Source organism: Physeter macrocephalus, chromosome 19 (genome assembly GCF_002837175.3).
Source record: "Physeter macrocephalus isolate SW-GA chromosome 19, ASM283717v5, whole genome shotgun sequence".
NCBI lineage: Eukaryota > Metazoa > Chordata > Mammalia > Artiodactyla > Physeteridae > Physeter > Physeter macrocephalus.
In genome coordinates, this window is record NC_041232.1 from 34,800,437 (window position 1) to 34,819,541 (window position 19,105).

The 19,105-nt window shown below is 44.0% G+C and overlaps 1 protein-coding gene across 1 annotated transcript; it reads right to left on the reverse strand.

Moving 5' to 3' along the window:
- Positions 1-25: 25 nt before the first annotated feature.
- TYMS (thymidylate synthetase) lies at positions 26-11,644 on the reverse strand. Its single transcript, XM_024120736.3, has 7 exons — positions 11,434-11,644; positions 9,337-9,410; positions 6,761-6,935; positions 4,420-4,521; positions 3,502-3,677; positions 2,755-2,826; positions 26-406 (listed from the first exon to the last, which is right to left on the reverse strand). Exons 1-7 carry the CDS (start codon positions 11,642-11,644, stop codon positions 269-271), a joined length of 948 nt encoding a protein of 315 aa, XP_023976504.1. The 3' UTR covers positions 26-268.
- Positions 11,645-19,105: the final 7,461 nt, after the last annotated feature.

Here is a 19,105-nt window from a genome sequence, read left to right on the forward strand (position 1 = left end):
TTGAATTAAGAGTATATAAATTTTCTCTTTCCTGTCTTTATTCACAATCTCTACATTTACATACATCCTCAGTGAGTTACCCTAACTCCAGGTCTTTTATTACTAAGAGAACCAGCACAGTTCTATTTGCCAGTGGCAACATCCTTAAAAGTTAATGAATAATAACTGATAGATCACCAACAGGTTTTGACCTAGTTCCTTCTCCTTTAAGCAAAATGAACTTTCACCTAGGTGTAAATATCCTTCAAACAACTCCTTCAAAAGCACTCTAAACAGCCATTTCCATTTTAATAGTCGGGTGAGGATTGTAGCCTTCAATCTGAAAGTCTTCGGCCTTGAAGTCATCAATTTTCTCAACTTTTCGAAGGATTTTGAGCTTGGGGAAAGGCCTTGGTTCTCGCTGAAGCTAAAAACAACGTAAGGCCATTATTTTGCCAGATCCATACAACCTGCTTTAATTTTGCTCCCTGTGTCCCTTCATGAAACAAATAACGGTATTTTACCAATAAAGTATCAGTATTATTTTGCAGGGGTGGAATACTATAGATACCTTGTCCCTGGTTATTCAATGCTGCTGACCAATTCTCTCACCCACGTGGAGAGTGAAGGGTGTTCAGTAGAATCACATGGTGTCAGGAGCCTTGGTGGCTCACCAGGTTTAAGTTCTTATAATCGACTGCTCTTGGTAAATTTGTTAAAGACAGGGCCTAGTCTTTTATTTTAATAAAAAGTAGCTACAGAATGGTTACTTGAGTCCCTTGAACCCTAGCCCAACTGTCCCTGGCAGAAAGGGCAAGGAAGAGGACACGTGTTGACAACTAAAAGGGATGCAAGCCAGGACTCCCGGGATGAACAGACAGCAGCAATGAGGACATGGACACAGGTCATGACCACACAGTATTCCGTCCAGCATGACTGGAGCAGACTGCCAGAGAGGAGCATCTGGATGAGCCCTGGGTCACCCTCTAATCACAGCAGCCAAGCTCCTCAAAGACTTGCCAAACCCAGACCTAATCCAGAAGGGGCTAAAGGTTTTTGGTTTGAATTTTTTTCCTTGAGGTTCATTAAGCACACTCATTTTTATTGCCATTTTAAATCATCCTTTGTTGGAAATACATAAGACATGACACCATAAAACACCTAGAAGAGAACATAGGTAAAATAGTCTGACATAAATTGTATCCATGTTTTCTTAGGTCAGTCTCCCAAAGCAATGGAAATAAAAACAAAAATAAATGGGACCTAAACTAACTACAAGCTTTTGCATAGCAAAGGAAACCATAAACAAAACCAAAAGACAACCCACAGAATGGGAGAAAATATCTGCAAACAATGCAACAAACAATGGCTTAATTTCCAAAATATCCAAACAGCTCATACAACAACAAAAAAACAACCCAATCGAAAAATGGGCGGAAGACCTAAAGAGACATTTCTCCACAGAAGAAACACAGATAGCCAATAGGCACATGAAAAGATGCTCAACATTGCTGATTATTACAGAAACACAAATCAAAACTACAATGAAGTACCACCTCACACCAGTTAGAATGGCATCATTAAAAAGTCTACAAATAACAAATGCTGGAGAGGGTGTGGAGAAAAGGGAAACCTCCTACACTGTTGGTGGGAATGTAAGTTGGTGCAGCCACTGTGGAAAATATGGAGGTTCCTCAGAAAATGGAAAATAATATTACCATATAATCCAGCAATCCCACTCCTGGGCATATATCCAGACAAAACTGTAATTCAAGGATACACGCACCTCTATGTTCACAGCAGCACTATTCACAATAACCAAGACATGGAAACAAACTAAATGTCCATGGACAGATGAATGGGTAAAGATGTGGTACATATATACAATGAATACTACTCAGCCATAAAAAAGAATGAAATAATGCCACTTGCAGCAGCATGGATGGAACTGGAGATTATCATACTAAGTGAAGTCAGAAAGGGAAAGGCAAATACCTTGAGATATCACTCATATGTGAAATCTAAAATATGACAGAAATGAACCTATCTATGAAACAGAAACATGAACATAGAGAATATACTGGTGGTTGCCAAGGTGGGGAAGGGGTGGGAGTTCAGGATTAGCAGATGCTAACAAGTATATAGAAATGGATAAACAAGGTCCTACTGTATAGTACAGAGAACTATATTCAATATCCTGTGAAACCATAATGGAAAAGAATATGAAAAAAATGTATATACATGTATAACTGAGCCTGCTGTACAACAATAATATACAACAGTAATTAATACAACACTGTAAATCAACTATACTTCAATTAAAAAAACAACAAAAAACATCCAAAAAACAAATCCTTTGTTGGCTGCTGTAACTTATGGAAGTGAACGCAGACTTTTGAAAGTTCAGACCTAAGTACTGTATGTTAGCATAAAACTAAGGGAAAATATTTGCATTTAAACACTCTTCCAAGTAAAAGAATGAATTAAAATGCCACCTCTGGGAAAGTCCTGAACCTTCTGGTCCAAAGATGGCTCCTCCTCTCTGGTACTGGTACTTAATACCTCACAGCACGTGTCATGTAAAGTGTCTGTGGCCATTGAGGCCTGTCTGCCTTGTCCCTGCCTGCCCACCACCACCCGCAAACCTGGAAGCAGGTCCTCTTATCTCTGTCAGAGCACTAAGGAGAACACCTATTACAGGAGGGATGTTTTCCATATCGACCTTTTATCAAGAGAAGGTACCAAACCCCAAAGTGTGACAGATACATTTCTTACCTGAATTTTCAGCGGCTCAATGTGATTCAGGTAAATGTGCGCATCTCCCAAAGTGTGTACAAAGTCACCTGGCTAAACCCCATGGGAGAAAGCAGAACAGTAAATGCTTTAGTTTGAATTCCTTTAAAACACACCATGTAAAAACACATAATACAGAGTATGCAGACATCCCAAAGCTTTTCACAAGGAATTTAACCAGCGTCAATTTTGAGAAAAGTTGATTCATCAAAGTTATAATAAATAACCTATACGATCCCGTTAGTTTATACGGAGACGAAATTCTCTGCAATTAGTTCTTCCACGTTACAGGATCTAAGAGCTCAGTGCTTGGGACTTCCCTGGTGGCAAAGTGGTTAAGAATCCACCTGCCAATGCAGGGGACACGGGTTTGAGCCCTGGTCTGGGAAGATCCCACATGCTGCGGAGCAACTAAGCCCGTGTGCCACAACTACTGAGCCTGCACTCTAGAGCCCGCGAGCCACAACTACCGAGCCCACGTGCCACAACTACTGAAGCCCGTGCACTTAGAGCCCGCGCTCCGCAAAAGAGAAGCCACAGCAATGAGAAGCCCGCGCACCGCAACGAAGAGTAGCCCCCGCTCGCCGCAACTAGAGAAAGCCCGCACGCAGCAACGAAGACCCAACGCAGCCAAAAATAAATAAATTAATTAATTTTAAAAAAATCATTAAAAATAAGAGCTCAGTGCTTTAGGCTGGCAACAGCCGTTCCTCCCCGAGAGAAGCCCACCTTCAGGCCCGTGATGTGTGCGATCATGTAGGTGAGCAGGGCGTAGCTGGCGATGTTGAAGGGCACACCCAGGCCCATGTCTCCTGACCTCTGGTACAGCTGGCAGGACAGCTCACCGTTCACCACGTAGAACTGGCAAAGGGCGTGGCACGGGGGTAGGGCCATGAGAGGGAGATCTGAGGAGCCGGCAGAGGAAAGTCAGGAGGGGCAGTGGTTTTAAAGAACACAGCTCTAGGCAAAGCGAAACAGAACCAACTCATACAGCGGAGATGGTAAGAAAAAGCCACTGGGCCAGCGACCCCCATGACCCTCACAGACCATTCCAACCCCAGGGATGGCATAAGGCCGACGACAGAGACCTGTCCATCGACGTGAGACTTCTGTGGATGCACGCTGACAACTGAAGCCATGCTCTCCTATCCGAGCTGAAATGAATTAGAATTACTTGTGCTACCACCATGGCACCAAACCACAAGTACAGGAGGAATGAATTCATTTGCAGGAGCCACAGGATATTGGCCACTCAGGCACACCCTCCCGTATTCAAAATCTCTATCATAAATGCAAATATTCCACTCTGGGTATTTAGTACACCTTGGAAGAGTTTAGTTTTACAATATAATTGTTTAAAATGTTCATAATATATAGTGAGGGGGGAGGTGATCTGAAATTCCATCTGCCCCAATTTAAAATGTTAAAATTTTCATGTGTATTTTTATAGGCAATTTAAAGCCCATAAAATACGAATTTCATCTGGGCCCAACCTCACCCTCTGAAGGTGAAAATAGAACCGCGTGCGACATGGCCAGGGTCATAGGGGCAGCCGGGCAGCCTGAAGCAGTTCCCAGGACCACCTCCCGCCCGCTGCCTCTGCAGGAGGTAGTTAAGACATGGCAGGGTGACTGGGATGCAATCAACCTTTTGGATTCCAAGCACATAGGATGATTCTTCTGTCGTCAGGGTTGGTTTTGATTGTGTCAATCACTTTTTGCAGTTGATCTACTCCTTGATGTGAATAATCTGAGTTGGCAAAAAGAGAGAACACCTCACATGTGAATCTCAGCATCCCATGAGAGGGTCTCAGAGGTCATTGACCACACTGTCCTCCCACAGCCTCCCCTGGCCCACAGTTACACGATAGCCAATGAACAATACAAATGTCTCATATTTCGTCGGGTTATATTGAGTCTTGGCTCCTAGGTCTGTCCTCTGGGACCATAACAATGTCTATTTCTTACCTACTGAAGAGTCCTTTAAATACTTGGCCGTGGTGCCCCTACTCCCCCTTCTCCTATTGCTAACCTTCTTCAGTCTCAACAATCTGTTTCTTCCAGTGGTCCCCACAGGACATAGTCTCTATACCATCAACCAATCATTTCATGCTCCACTTCCAGGCACAGGGCTGGATTTTCACTAATTTACCCTACCATACACGGTCCAACTAACTGAGGACAAGAATTCCTTTTTGTCATCTAGACACTATCCTTCCAACACTCCCACCCAAAATTACAATTTAAGAGCCAAGTACCCACTGACTGTAAATATCAGGAAACCTCTAATTATTATACCACCTTATACTTTTGTCCCATTTCTGGTCTCTGGACTTTAAGTCCCTGCCTCCTTCTGAAATGAACTGGAAGCCGAGATGTGCAGAGCTTCACACCCCTCTGGTTAAACTTCCACTTATTGGAGTCAGACTATGCTCAAGTCCAGTAGTTCTAAATTTGGGGAAGAAAGTCCCGTCACCATCACAGTTCCAGAAAAGTAATATCAAAGATTTAAAAAAAGATGAACTGTGAAGGAACAGTTCTGTATCTTGATTGTGGTGGTGGTTACATAAATCTACAGGTGCTAAACTTGCACTCAAATTTATAAAGCTGGAGAAATCTGCTAAGTGCTGTGGGTTTTACAAATGTTAATTTATGTGAGAGGTTACACTTTTCTGGGCAATTTCCTGTGAACCTATAATTATTTCAGGGTAAAAATTAAAAACAAAACAAAACAAAAACTCTTGTACTGAAATCCAACAGCTAAACGATCATACAACTCTACACTAAGGCCATAATTTCATCAGGTCCCTCAAGGAAGAATAAGTAATTGAACACGAGGCAGGATTTAAGGCACAATTAAGCCAGGGGTGTAGCCTCACATCCTGAGGATGTCCTAGGACGGAGGCTACATTCTAACAACAGAAAGACCATTCACCTGCAGAGAAATTGTTTGGCCCACAGAGCATTTTTTTGGTGTGTGGCAAAATTTATATAACATTAAGTTCACCATTTTAACCATTTTAAAGTGTGCAGTCGGTGGCGTTAAGTACATTCCCAATGTTGTGCAACCATCACCACTATCCATTCTAGATCTTCATTTTCCCAAACTGAAATTCTGTACCCATTAAACAACTCCCCATCCACTTTTGGTCTCTGTGAATTTGCCTATTTCAGATTGGCATGGCATTTTTAACTTACCAAAGTTGCCAACATTCCAAAGACTTAGGCTTTTATTGAAGAACCCGACAACATCAGGCCCAAATCCCTCCAGCTGGCTAGAGCTGAGGTGTGACTGTCCCCTTTAGATGGCACATGCTTTCCAGGTAACTGTTTTTTGCCCAGCCAGCAAACTGTTACTTCCTGTGTGTATGCACATGCGCGTGCGCGCGCACACACACACGGCCCCACCCCTAGGTACGCATTTACTTTCGCAACCTCTGACCTAGGGATGGGGGGACAGGAAGGGTCAAAGGACCTGGACTGGATTCTGTGACACTCAGCAAGTGGAGCCACCAAGTGACAGAGGAGGGTAGGCGTCCAGGGGTGAGATGTTTCACCTTCCTCCATCCCACCAGGACGGGGAAGAGAGGGTGACCAGAGACCGGTCCCCAGCACCACTACATTATGCTGGGCAGCTCAGTCTTTAAAAGGGGAGATCAAGGCCGCCACAGGGCAATTCCTGGGACTCTTGTCCCCTAGATGAACTTCCAACCCTACTCTACGCCCAACACAGTGACCAACCACCAACCGGGTCACTATCTGCTGATGAACAAGGTATGGAAGATGCTAAGACCCAGCAAGTGCTAACCACCCTGCTATGATCTGATCTGATCCTCCACCTGAATCTGAAGCAGCCCCTCACAAGGTCCAAGTTATACATCCACTTCCCCATCACTGGCTTCCTATCCCCCAGGCTTTACTTGCAACAATGGAACACTCAGGCTGTGAGAGGCACTCAGGAAATCTGAGGCCCCACTCCGTCTCCTCACCTGAATCCATATCTTTGTATTCGGCGCCAAAATGCCTCCACTGAAAGCCATAAACTGGGCCTAAATCCCCTTCTGCTCTGGTGGAGAATCCCAGGCTGTCCAAGAAGTCTCGGGACCCATTGGCATCCCAGATTTTCACTCCCTTGGAAGACAGCTCCTTAGCATTTGTGGATCCCTGGAAGAGATGGGAGAGAGCAGCATCCAGTGAATTCTGTGCCATCAGAGTCGATCCCCCAAAAGCCTCCCCCCAAGTGGGCCTGTGTTGCTGACAGACAGGGGATAGCACCTGACACATCCCATCATTAAGCAGGCTGGTCTCAGTCCAAACTTTCTGAGGGCCCCCAGGATGGTCCAATCCTTCTTTGCAATCACGATCTCAAATCTTTTTTCCTATTCCCCTCAACTAAAATTCGAAACACCTCCAAGTCCTTTAATTACTTCCATCTCATCTAACAGTTTTGTGTTTCTTAACTAAATGTGTTCTGTGTCTAAGTGTGATGCCCCAGGATGAATCTAACGCCTCATGTGCAATCTGTTTGGTGTATCTTAGACCTGGTATATCAGATATTTCCACCGATTGGCCTAATCAGTCTTAGCTTTTCTGGCAAATATGTCAGTCATACATCTTACAAGTGCCACTATCAAGTCATGTTTACCCCCAACCTATACTTGCAAAGTTAAGGTGTGGGTTTTAGGGGGGTTACTTTTTTTTTTTTTTGGTGCCAAATACAAGCTTTATTTTCCTCTTATATAGATTTTACCTCATTAGATTTGGCCCATGTCATCCTAACCTGTATCCTGATGGTGCATCCAGGTCAAGGACAGACCCCACTGGCCTCTGGGTATGATACGCTGTAAGGTTCCAAGCAAGGCTATGAGGCCACACACGTGTGGGCCCCATGCCTGCCCTCTCCTCCTCCCTCCTCTGACCAGCTTCCTGACCCCTCTAACCTCACCATCTGCACCCAAAAAAGAGCTCAGCAGTAGTAACCACTACCCATATTACTGTGAGTAGAAAATACAAGCAAAACGCTTGGCACTCAACCCAATATTAATTATTGCACAGACCATACGTCTCCATATTGCCCAAAGATCCCAGCTGAAGTGCAGGTAAACTCTGACCCCTGTATTTTTTTTTTTTTTTGCACCGCACCGCATGTGGAACTTCCTCGACCAGGGGTCGAACCTGTGCCCCCTGCAGTGGAAGCACAGGGTCTTAACCACTGGACCACCAGGGAAGTCCCTAACTCCTGTATTTTTGAGTCACCCATGGAGTGATGATCAGAGGTGAGTCCGATGTGTTCCTGACAAGGATTTATTAGAATCCTGCACTCAAGCTTTAAAACAAGCGAATACATTTTATTTCTGAGCATCTCAGTTCCTCCCTTTCTGTCACTGAGTTTGTACTAATTTTTTTTCCACTTCCAACAACTCATTTCTCAAACTTTCGCATGTGGCTTCAAAAGTCTCCCTTCCCATCCATTCAGACTGGGCTCTAGCTGCTTTACAAACGTCCTCTTCTGAGATTTGCACTGATGTATTTGGAAGTAGAAGCTCGCTGTCAGTTGAGATAGGCCAATGCAGAAGAAAATACCCCGAGAATACAGAACTAAGGGAGACTGGATTGAATCCAAATCTAAACCTTTTCTAAAAGGTGTTAAGAGGTCTTGGGCCTGCTTTGGCCCAAGACAATACAAGCCACATAAGTGCCCTGTAGAAGGGATCCCAACCTCTAGCCCAGCCCAGAACAGAGCCCATTTCCTCAGGTAGCCTGTGACCAGCACTGGCCAGAATATCACTGGTCTGAAGCAGGAGATGGAGCGAGGGGAAGCCCAGGTGTGGCTGCTGCCCATCATCACTGCACTCTAGCTTGTTACTCAAGAGACCCTTCCAGCTTATCCCAACACGAGAGCACAGCTGGGATCTATATTCAGTGATCACTCCATGTTGAGTGCCTACTGTGTGTCAGGCTGTGTCTCAGGGGATGCAACAGTGGACAAGAGAAATTCTCTGCCCTCATGGAGCTTCTAATACTTTTCTAAATTTTTTTAAAAATTGTATTTATTTTTAAATATATTTTCATTTAAAAATTTTTATTTATTTGATTGTCTGCCTTCGCCCTTGAAAGGGGTAAAGGGGGAGGGCAGACCTTATACATAAGATATTTCTTTGCAGAGAAAACAAAGGAGGGGTGGGAGGAGAGGGTGGGGAGGTAATCACAGTTTTAGATCCGAGGCAGGGAAAGCTCACGGAGCAGAGACTGAGGGTGAGGGAGCGAGTCATGCTACATGGAGCAGAAGGTTTCAGGGAGCAGGACCAGCGGGTGCCTGGGCCCTAGGTGGGAATGTCTGGTGTGCTCGAAGATTAGCCAGGAGGCCGGGATGGGAGGAGCAGAGTGAGGACTCTGGCTGAGGCAGAGCTGAGACAGGACTGTAAGGAGCTCGGCTCCTACTGAGTGAAATGGGAGCCACTGAGGGCTTTAGGCCGAGGACTGACATGACGTGACTTTTAAGAGGATCTTGCTGATGCTGTACTGAGAACAGATGATTGATTTCCAATAGCAGCAACTTCTTTACCTTGATAAACCACAGCAACTCCTCCAAAACACCCTTCCAGAAAACACGTTTGGTTGTCAGCAGAGGAAATTCATCTGGAAAACAAAGTTTATTGTATAATTTCAAGATGGGAAAACAGAACATGCCATCCAACTTTCTCTGTAAAAAGCAAACTGCTCCAGGACATAAGGCCCTGGAGTGACCACAGAGCAGCTGGAAAACTGCAACCTCTGGCACGTGGGCACCCCCGGATCAGACTGGAGCTCCCAAGGCTGCAGCCCCAAGTCAGTGACACAATTCAGACCGAGACCACCCTCCTGTGCCCCTTGACCACCAGACACAGGAATTCCACACAGTGATTTGGGGCAGGGAACAGGCAGGGATGCCCGTGTGCACAGGGAAAGAGCTACCACCCACTACCTGGTTAGTGTGAACCCTTCACCACAGAGGTGCGAAGACAACACAGAATGTGACCTAGGACAAAGCCTGAAGGCTCCTATTCCATGATTATCCTGCCAGGGATAACTTGCTCAAGACCAGGGAAAAACAGATACTGCCCTGGCCCAAAATGAATAGTTTCTAGATAGTCGAAAAGAAAATTAACCTCTATTTTTTTAAGTGTAATAAAAATAGTTAACTGTTTAAACACTTCATATGCATGATCCTATTTGATCCTCAAAACCCTCCTTGAAGCTCCATTATGACCTCCCTTTTTACAGACACCAGGAGGTAATAAGTTTGCGTCAAGCAATAGAGAAAACTGTAAAAGCTTCTCTCTAAATTTGGTACCTCTTCAGTCGACATTATTACTTGTACACGTGATACTCATGTAACAAGAACAGATTCTTCAAGCACCTGCTTCCCTCCACTTTGAGGATGACTTCCTCCATTTTGAGCACATGGGGACGCTGAAGATGGGAGAAGTTAAGCCACTTGCCAGAGGTCTAAGCAGAGGGGCGGGAGTAGAAACGAGGTCTATGGCTCCCCGGAGGCCACTGCGCTGGAGCTGCAGGAAGGTGGATTCCTCTGCTCAGACAAAACTCCCTAGGCTGGGCTTCCCTGGTGGCGCAGTGGTTGGGAGTCCGCCTGCCGATGCAGGGGACACGGATTCGTGCCCCGGTCCGGGAGGATCCCACATGCCTTAGAGCGTCTGGGCCCGTGAGCCATGGCCGCTGGGCCTGCGCGTCCGGAGCCTGTGCCCCGCAACGGGAGAGGCCAAGGCGGTGAGAAGCCCGCGTACCACACACAAACAAAAAAAACAAAAACAAACTCCCTAGGCTGTCCAAGCCACATCTGCCACTGCAGCCCCGTATTTTCCAGTCTCTCCAGTGGGTGCGCGGCGGAGGGTTTCTCCCCCGACCTGGGTCAATCTGCTTCACCAATAGTTGGTCTCCCCACTCACAACCGCCCTCCACACCTGTTTCAACTTTCGTCCGGTGCCGACCCCCCACCCCGCCCCTCTGTCTCCTGAAAGCCCGACCGTAACAACCCCCTAGACACACTTCTTCCCAGGAGCCACCCTGTTTTAAAGACAAAGACAAAGACAAAGAAATATTAACTCCTACTCGGACTCTCGCGTTCCTGTTTCAAGGTTTAAGAGGAAAGCTGGTTCGCGGGACCAGATGGCAAAACTGTCGTGAACCACAAGTTCCCGCCCCTGCTTTTCGGCTCGGTCCTCCCAATGCGGCCCCGCCCACGTCATCTACGCTCCAATTTTTAAAAACTTTGCAAAGCGGAACAGCACACGCGGAGCGAAGAGGAGGGGCAGAAAAGGGGCCCTCCAGCCAAGGCCCTGGTCAAGCCCCAGCAGATCCTCTCCCACCCTCTAATCTGGGGCAAACGCTGCAGGATCGCGCCCGCTTTGGGGAGACAGCATAACTGGGTGATTAAGAGCCAGAGGACCCGGTTTTACCTCCCAGCTCTGTCCCTCCAGCCCGTGTGACCCTACGCAAACCATCTCTCTAATCCGAGCCTCAGTTTTGGTGTCTGCAAAGTGGGGCCAAGGCCACTTCCCCTCCTCGCGGGGTTGAGGTTGACTAAACGCCGACCGCGGGGCCCGGCCTGTCCGGAACGCTCTCCCCACTGCAGCTCCGCGCGCACCTGGCGCGTCCGCCTCACCTCTCAGGCTGTAGCGCGCCTGCATGCCGAACACCGACAGGGTGCCGGTGCCCGTGCGGTCATCCTTCCGAAAGCCGCAGCGGAGGATGTGCTCGATCTGCCCCAAGTACTGCAGCTCGCCGTGCGGCGGCGGCGGCCGCGACTCGGCGCCCTGCTCCTGCGCGGCGGGCGGCGACGTCGGGTGCGGCAGCTCGGAGCCGGCGGCGGGCATAGCTCGGCAGCGGGCGCGGCAGCGGAGACAGGACTGCAGCGGGCGAGGCGGCCCAGCGCTTTCAACGGTCCTCTTTTCCCGCCGCCGCTCTTGAGACTCCGCCTCTTCTGGTGACGTTTCGGGGACGTAGGCCCCGCCCCTCGCATCCCAGGGCGCGCTGGGCCGCCAGCTGGGGTCGCGATCGCCTTCCCGAATCGGGTAACCTTTATGGCATTTTAAAAGTCAAGAACCTTTGGCCTAGAAGGAAATCCTAAAGCTATATCTTGGTGCGTTGCCTGAGACAGGCCGCTCTCGTTGGAAAGATTCAGGGTCGACCGCGCCTTTCGGTGATCAAGGGGACCCTGAAACAATTTACACGTGTTCGTGCAGTCGAAAAACAAACAAAACCCTGTTATTTGAGGTGTTTCCTACAACTGAGAAGGGCTGGTGCAAGTGATTTGCATTACCATTTTCCCCCATCCTCACTCAAGGCCGGCAGCTGGAGCAAATAGAATTAAGGCAGCTTTTTTACTTGATTAATAACAACCAGCCGTTTTCAGTTTTGAATACCAAATTTTTCAGTTTTAGTGAAACGTTTATAATATAAACACTGGTGGGTAGAAAATATTTGCTAATGAGTTTAAAAGGTACTAATACATGTACATGCAACAGCAGTCTTTTGAATCACCTGTTTATTGAGCACATAGTAGATGCTCAATAAATTTCTTGATGTCGCTGCGTCTACGGTTACCAAGGAGATGTGGGCTCTCTCTGAAACATACTAAACACTATTTCTTTCCATTCAATAAAGTCGATGGTTTTTCTTTTTTCTCCCCCCTCCTCCCCCAATCTCAACTTTATTGTCTGTGGAAGATTCTGGAATCTTTCTGCTAAAGGGCACTTCTCAAACTCAAGGTTAAAATTTTTGCAACAGGAAAACATTCTGGGAGGAGATAAATATCTTTCACCTGCAGCTCTGCCTAATCTGCTCGGCAAAAACAATGTTACATTTGTGTTTTCTTTTGGGTGGAATGTTCTTGCTGTTTGGTTGTATGAGTGCTCACAAAGGGTAAAGTGAAATGCACTGGATAGCAGATGTTTTAGATATATTTAATCTATTAAACCTATCTAATTCGACACCTGCTAGGCTGGCCTTTCCCAGGTCAACTAGATTTATCCTTCCCCTCCCCCAGCACCTTCCTCATCCCACCCCCCCACGCCCACACCAGTGGAATAATAGTATTAAAAAGTCACCTGTATCTGCTTTGGGGATGATGGGCGTCCTGTGTTGCGCTGTACTGCTTGGATGGGGTGGACGTGGTGGCTGTCTCCAGACGCAGCGGGCTTTTTTTCTGATGGTTATTTGGGCAGAGACTGCTCTGTGGGAAACCTGAACTCAGAAAACAGGCTTTAGACAAGGATGGGGACTCACGTTGTCTGCCTTAGCTTGAGAGCGCCCCTGGGTGTGAGAAGCTAAAATGCGGTGTGGAGGTGCAGTCTTCGCTGCGAGGGATCGTCCCGCACATTAATTACCGCAGGGCTGTAGATGCCTGCGCAAGGCCAACTAAATCCAGATAGATATTCCCCCAACCCCACGCCGAGCAAATGTCTCCACACATTTCCAACCATGTGCCTGGTCCCAGGCTGAAAATCTCCCAGATTACCTAGTTGCAGTTACTCTCTGTGTTTATTTCCCTTTTGTTATTTTGAGCTGAGTTTAATTGTTCCCATCGAATATCACTTGTACCACAGGGTGAATCTTGGGACACAAGTGTAGACCCCCCCTGCCTGCGAAGAGACACCTCTTCCATTGTAGTACTTGGAGGACCTTGGTTTGATGATAATGGAGAGAGAATGGTTTCCTTCCCGGTTGCTGCTCCATAAACGAATGATCCTCTCAGACAAGCGTATCATTCATTCATTCATTCATCCAACAGCGTTTACATCATAGTGCCTACCATGAGTCACCAAGGAGCAAGATAGACAAGGTCACTCTCACTGACACTGACACAGTTCTAGGCTAGAACTGACACTCTAGCCTAGAGGAACAATTCGTTACGTCTGAGAACAAGACATCTGCAGAGAGAGACAAGTGCTATGATGATTACATAACCAGGTTCAGAGAGACCAGTTTAGATCCCACCATCAGGTGAGGCCTCCCTGAGGCGGTCACATTTGAGCTTAGACCTAAATAGTGAGAAGAAACCAGCAGGGGATGATCTGGGGAAAGAGCATTCTAACCTCGAATGCATTATACCAGCAGCTTTCACAGCACTCACATCTATAAAAACGCAAAATAAGGATGATATTGATGCTGAATCCTATCTCCTTCTAGGAAGAAATAATAATTATTAATGGATCCGTTAACTTACTGGAGGAAAAAAAGCTTTTTCTTCTCATTTAGAGATCTATTTCTGTTAAAAATTTCACTGTTTAATAGCCATAGAAATGTGTAATATATTTATTTTGATCAATTATGTACAAGTAATAAATTACAATGATAACTCAATCCAGAATGAATATTTGATACCTAGATTTTTGTGTCCCAGGAAATTTTTAATTTTCAAAATTTAAAAATATTTATATTTTATTGATCAATAAAGATGTTTAAGCATAAAATATATTAGAATAAAATTCTCTGAAGAAAGAATGAAAATATAAGAGTTTAAGGAGAAAATGGAATGAGATAAAATTTCTTACCGTTAAAGAAAAACTTGTTTGTGTATTTGTTTAAATGGATGATACTGGATGTCAAATTGCCATGATATGTAGATTCCATTGGGCACATTTCAAAAAAGGATGAGATATTTTTAAAGATGCTATTTACAATACATGGGAAAATTAAAATTTCCTATTCTTTCAACTTATATCGAAAAATCATGTGCAAGAGCATATATACGTTTTACAGTTTCCTTTTCAGTGTGTATGAGAGCAAGAACATTTGAATATTATTGGTCTGGAAACTGATTCTTCTTTACATGACAAATTCTCAAAAATGTTGGCACAATTAGGTAAAGGAAAGCAGGAAACTAAAATTTTTGAGAGCCAACTATGAGTCAGATACTAAATAATAGTATTATTTATATAGTCAAAGCTACCATCTACCATCAACTGATGCTTATCATTATGGATTATTTACTGTAGCTCTCACAACTACCCAATAAAAAACTATTACTTTTATCATTTTATAGATTAAAAACAGAGGTTCAGAGAGATTAAGGATCTTGCCTAGTCAAACACCTATGAAATCTGGCAGCCAGGATTAAAATCCAGGTCAGCCTGCACGGAAAGGCTTTTCTCTGCCAGATGCTTTGAGGCCAATATCTTCCTTTCCTTTCTTCACTCTACAAGGTTTTGATGGCACATTGGCTATAAAATAGTCAGGTCCCCTTTATAACTTATATTTTGGCACCTTCTCTGACAAATATATCAAATGTATGGCTGAATAGGCTCTATTTATTTGAGATTTCCTGTACATTAAGGTATCCAGGATTCTATCAAGAGTATCCTTTTTTTTAATATAGCCTTCAGTTATGATAAAAACAGCTTTGTCTTCATTTGGAACTGACTATATTCGATGGGCTGCCTTTGAACTCTAAGTCTCTCTGACAAGCTTTCCTACCAAATAGCTCGACTGGGTGAAAAATGCTTTAAAGGTTTCAAGTCCTCTCTTTATATTTCTTTTTATAATTTGAAAGACTGACTATAAATATATCCCCAGTGTAATCCTTAGTGACATATACTGGCAAAAGATTCTCCTGTATTACACCAAGGTCCAAATTCTGAGGTTAAGTAAGTGTCAGTCAAAAACACTTTGTGGGGCTTCCCTGGTGGCGCGGTGGTTGGGGGTCCGCCTGGCGGTGCAGGGGATACGGGTTCGTGCCCCGGTCTGGGAGGATCCCACGTGCCGCGGAGCGGCTGGGCCCGTGAGCCATGGCCGCTGAGCCTGCGCGTCCGGAGCCTGTGCTCCGCGACGGGAGAGGCCACAGCAGAGAGAGGCCCGCGTACCGCAAAAAAAAAAACAAAAAAACACACTTTGTGTTTTATATAAAATCTGTATGGCCTTGTTAAAAAACAGCACTGTTGCGTTAATTTTTAAAAGAAACCATGCAGTACACCCATACGCATGGCAGCACTCTCCACAATGGCCAAAAGATGTGAGCCACCCAAGTGTCCCACTGCAGATGAATGGATAAACAAAATGTGATACTCACGTACAATGGAGTAAGTAGTATTCAGCCTTAAAAAGAAAAGGAATTCCAGCATATGCTACCACGTGGATGAACCTTGAGGACACTACCCTACGTGAAATAAGCCAGCTGCAAAAGGACAAATACTGTATGATTCCACTTATCTGAGGTCCCTAGAGTAGTCAGAGTCGGACAGATCGTGGCTGTCAAGGGCTGGGGGACAGGGGAGAAATGGGAGTTATTGCTTAATGGGGACAGAGTTTCAGTTTGGGAAGATGAAAAAAGTTCTGGAGATGGTTGATGGTGATGGTTGCATAACATTGTGAATTTACTTAATGCTACTGAACTGTGCACTTAAAAATGATTAAAACAGTAAATTTTGTTACGCATATTTTGCCACACACAAAAAATTCTATGCAGAAGCTATAGATCTTTACTAAACAAAGGAATGAATTACAGATTTTTTTCAAGAAGCCGAATATTTTATATTGTAAAAGCAAATTGAAAAAAAGAATCTTTGTTAATTAGAAAGTGGCACATTTGTAGTAGAAGTGATAGAACACAGACCCCTTGGTGATTTAATATTTAATATACAAACTATGAATATACCATACAGTAATATTTACATTTGAGTTTTTAAAAAGGAATTTTCATTTTAACTCAATTTGAATAGTAATTAACCTGCCATTCAACATAAGAAAATTAATAGTACTTTACAATATATAACTGACATACTCTCCTGCAACTACATTTCCTGCATTATCTTATGTATTTCTGGATATTCAGGTCTCAGCTGAAGAGGTAATTCTACTTGCCGCATATAGGATGCATCAGTTCTTACCTTAAAAAAGCATCAATAATCAAAATATTAATAAATTACCTATAGACTGAGTGCATTTTTTCTTGGAATAAAGTCCAGAATAAATACCCTTGTCTTTTGAAAAAATTAATACATAGCAAAATAACAGAAAGCTCATCTGTATGGATATTTTTAATAACACTATTCAAAGGGATCTTCTCAGTTCCCCTGGATTATTAAACCTCTACAATGGCCCCTGACTCTGATGTGAAGATACTCATTCTCTATTCTACATGCACATAGTATTTGTTCGATAAACTTCTATTGTTTACGACACATTATTTTAGTCAAGGTGTTTCTTTCCTATGTGTGCCTTTCATTCTGATAACGATGGTAAGAAACAATCACCAAAAAAAAAAAAAAAGAAACAATCACCAAATGCTTATTGGATATTTGGGATATGCAAGACATTCTGTTACAGCCTGTAACTGTGGATCCCAGACACAGTTACAGCTGTGAAAGTCTGGAATAGGGAAATAAACACATCCCAAATCAATAAATCAAGTTAGGCATTTAGGATGCTAGATGACTAGATGAGAATTCCAGAGGAGGGTTCTTAATATATGTTCTACCCTATAGAATTGGGATTCATGTTTTAACGAGCTACATTCTTGGAGTAAGGACCTAACAAATATCCATATATTTGAATGGAAATGACAGGGTGATTCTTTTCCCCCATCTTTCCTGTTATTTTCCTTAGTATGTTGATATTTCACTGTTGGCAGGTTTGAGAGCTTGGTGTGTTGATCTAATCAGAACACACAAAATCTTACCCACTGAATTAAATAGGATGCACAAAAGAAGAAATTCAGGTAGTAAGCAAACTTGGAAAAATGTACATTATCATCAAAAACATAAAAGTTGTAATAGTAAGAAAAGTTTTCATTTATTAGTAAAGTTTTTTTTTAATTGAAATGTTAGGATATGAGAAAGTAGTACTTTAGACATTGCTGCTATCAAATTTGGCAATATATATCCATAAAATGTTAACCTTTAAACAAATAATTCAATTTTTTGGAATCCATCTAAGAAAATAAGTGGAAAATGTGAATAAGAAAAAGTAAGATGATAACAGTTTTGTGAAGATGGTGGGACTGTGGATAATCTTTGTCTTCTAAATTTGGGGGGCAATTCCCTGGCAGTCCAGTGGTTAGGACTCCGTACTCTCGTTGCGGGGCCTGGGTTCGATCCCTGATGGGGGAACTAAGATCCTGCAAGCTGGGTGGCATGGCAAAAAAAAAAAAAATTAAGAGAAAAAGAAAGTTTTGGAATTTGTGATTTTGTTACTTTTAGAATTAAAGAACTATAAATTAAAAAGAAAAAAATTAACACTGCCTTTATGAAAGATCATTTTGTGAGCCATATTAGTAAATAATTTGTTCACTATCTCAATTTTTCTACATATTTTCCATTGTCATTGCAGCCTCTTCATTCCAAAATCTGTGAAAAGATTTTATTGAAAATATTTTTATTATTCAGTCATAAATAGATCATTAATACCCATTTGAACACTAGCACACTGTTTCTTCCCTCAAAATCCTGCAGTGTCTCACTGTGGCCTACTGAGTTTGGGCCCTAGGCACAGCTGCCCAGCTTCCCCACTCATTTTGTGAGGCAGACAGTATCTTTCCATGTCTTTTTTTTTATATATATATAGAATATAGGAAGGTGTTTAAGCCCTTCCTATATTCTTTTTTTTAAAATAAATTTATTTATGTTTTGTTTATTTATTTTTGGCTGCGTTGAGTCTTTGTTGCTGCACGCAGGCTTTCTCTAGTTGTGGTGGGCGGGGGCTACTCTTCGTTGCAGTGCATGGGCTTCTCACCGCAGTGGCTTCTCTTTGTTGCAGAGCACGGGCTCTAGGCACATTGGCTTCATTAGTTGTGGCTCGCGGGCTCAGTGGTTGTGGCTCGCAGGCTCTAGAGCTCAGGCTCAGTAGTTGTGGCGCACGGGCTTAGTTGCTCTGCGGCATGTGGGATCTTCCTGGACCAGGGCTCGAACCTGTGTCCCCTGCATTAGCAGGCGGGTTCGTAACCACTGCCCCACCAGGGAAGCCCCCTTCCATGCTTACAAGTGAAGAAAGAACACAGACTCATATGGGGGAGGTTCCCGGATAGAGGGAGGCGCAAAGGGCCCTGGTGGGAGTAGATTCATTTAATAGGACTTCTCAGCATCCCTAGTATCTAGACACTCCAGTCTTTCTGGCCCCATTTGCTCACATTTTCCCTTATTTTTGGAATCATTTTGGAATATTCTCACCTTTATATTTTGACCATATATATATATGCACATATGATCAAACATATTATTTGATCATATATATATGATCAAACATATATGATATATATCATATATATTTTGGTGGGGGATGAAGGGAGAAGAGAGGAGGGAGGGAGGGAAGGAGGGAGGGAAAGAGAAAAGAAGAGGAAAAGA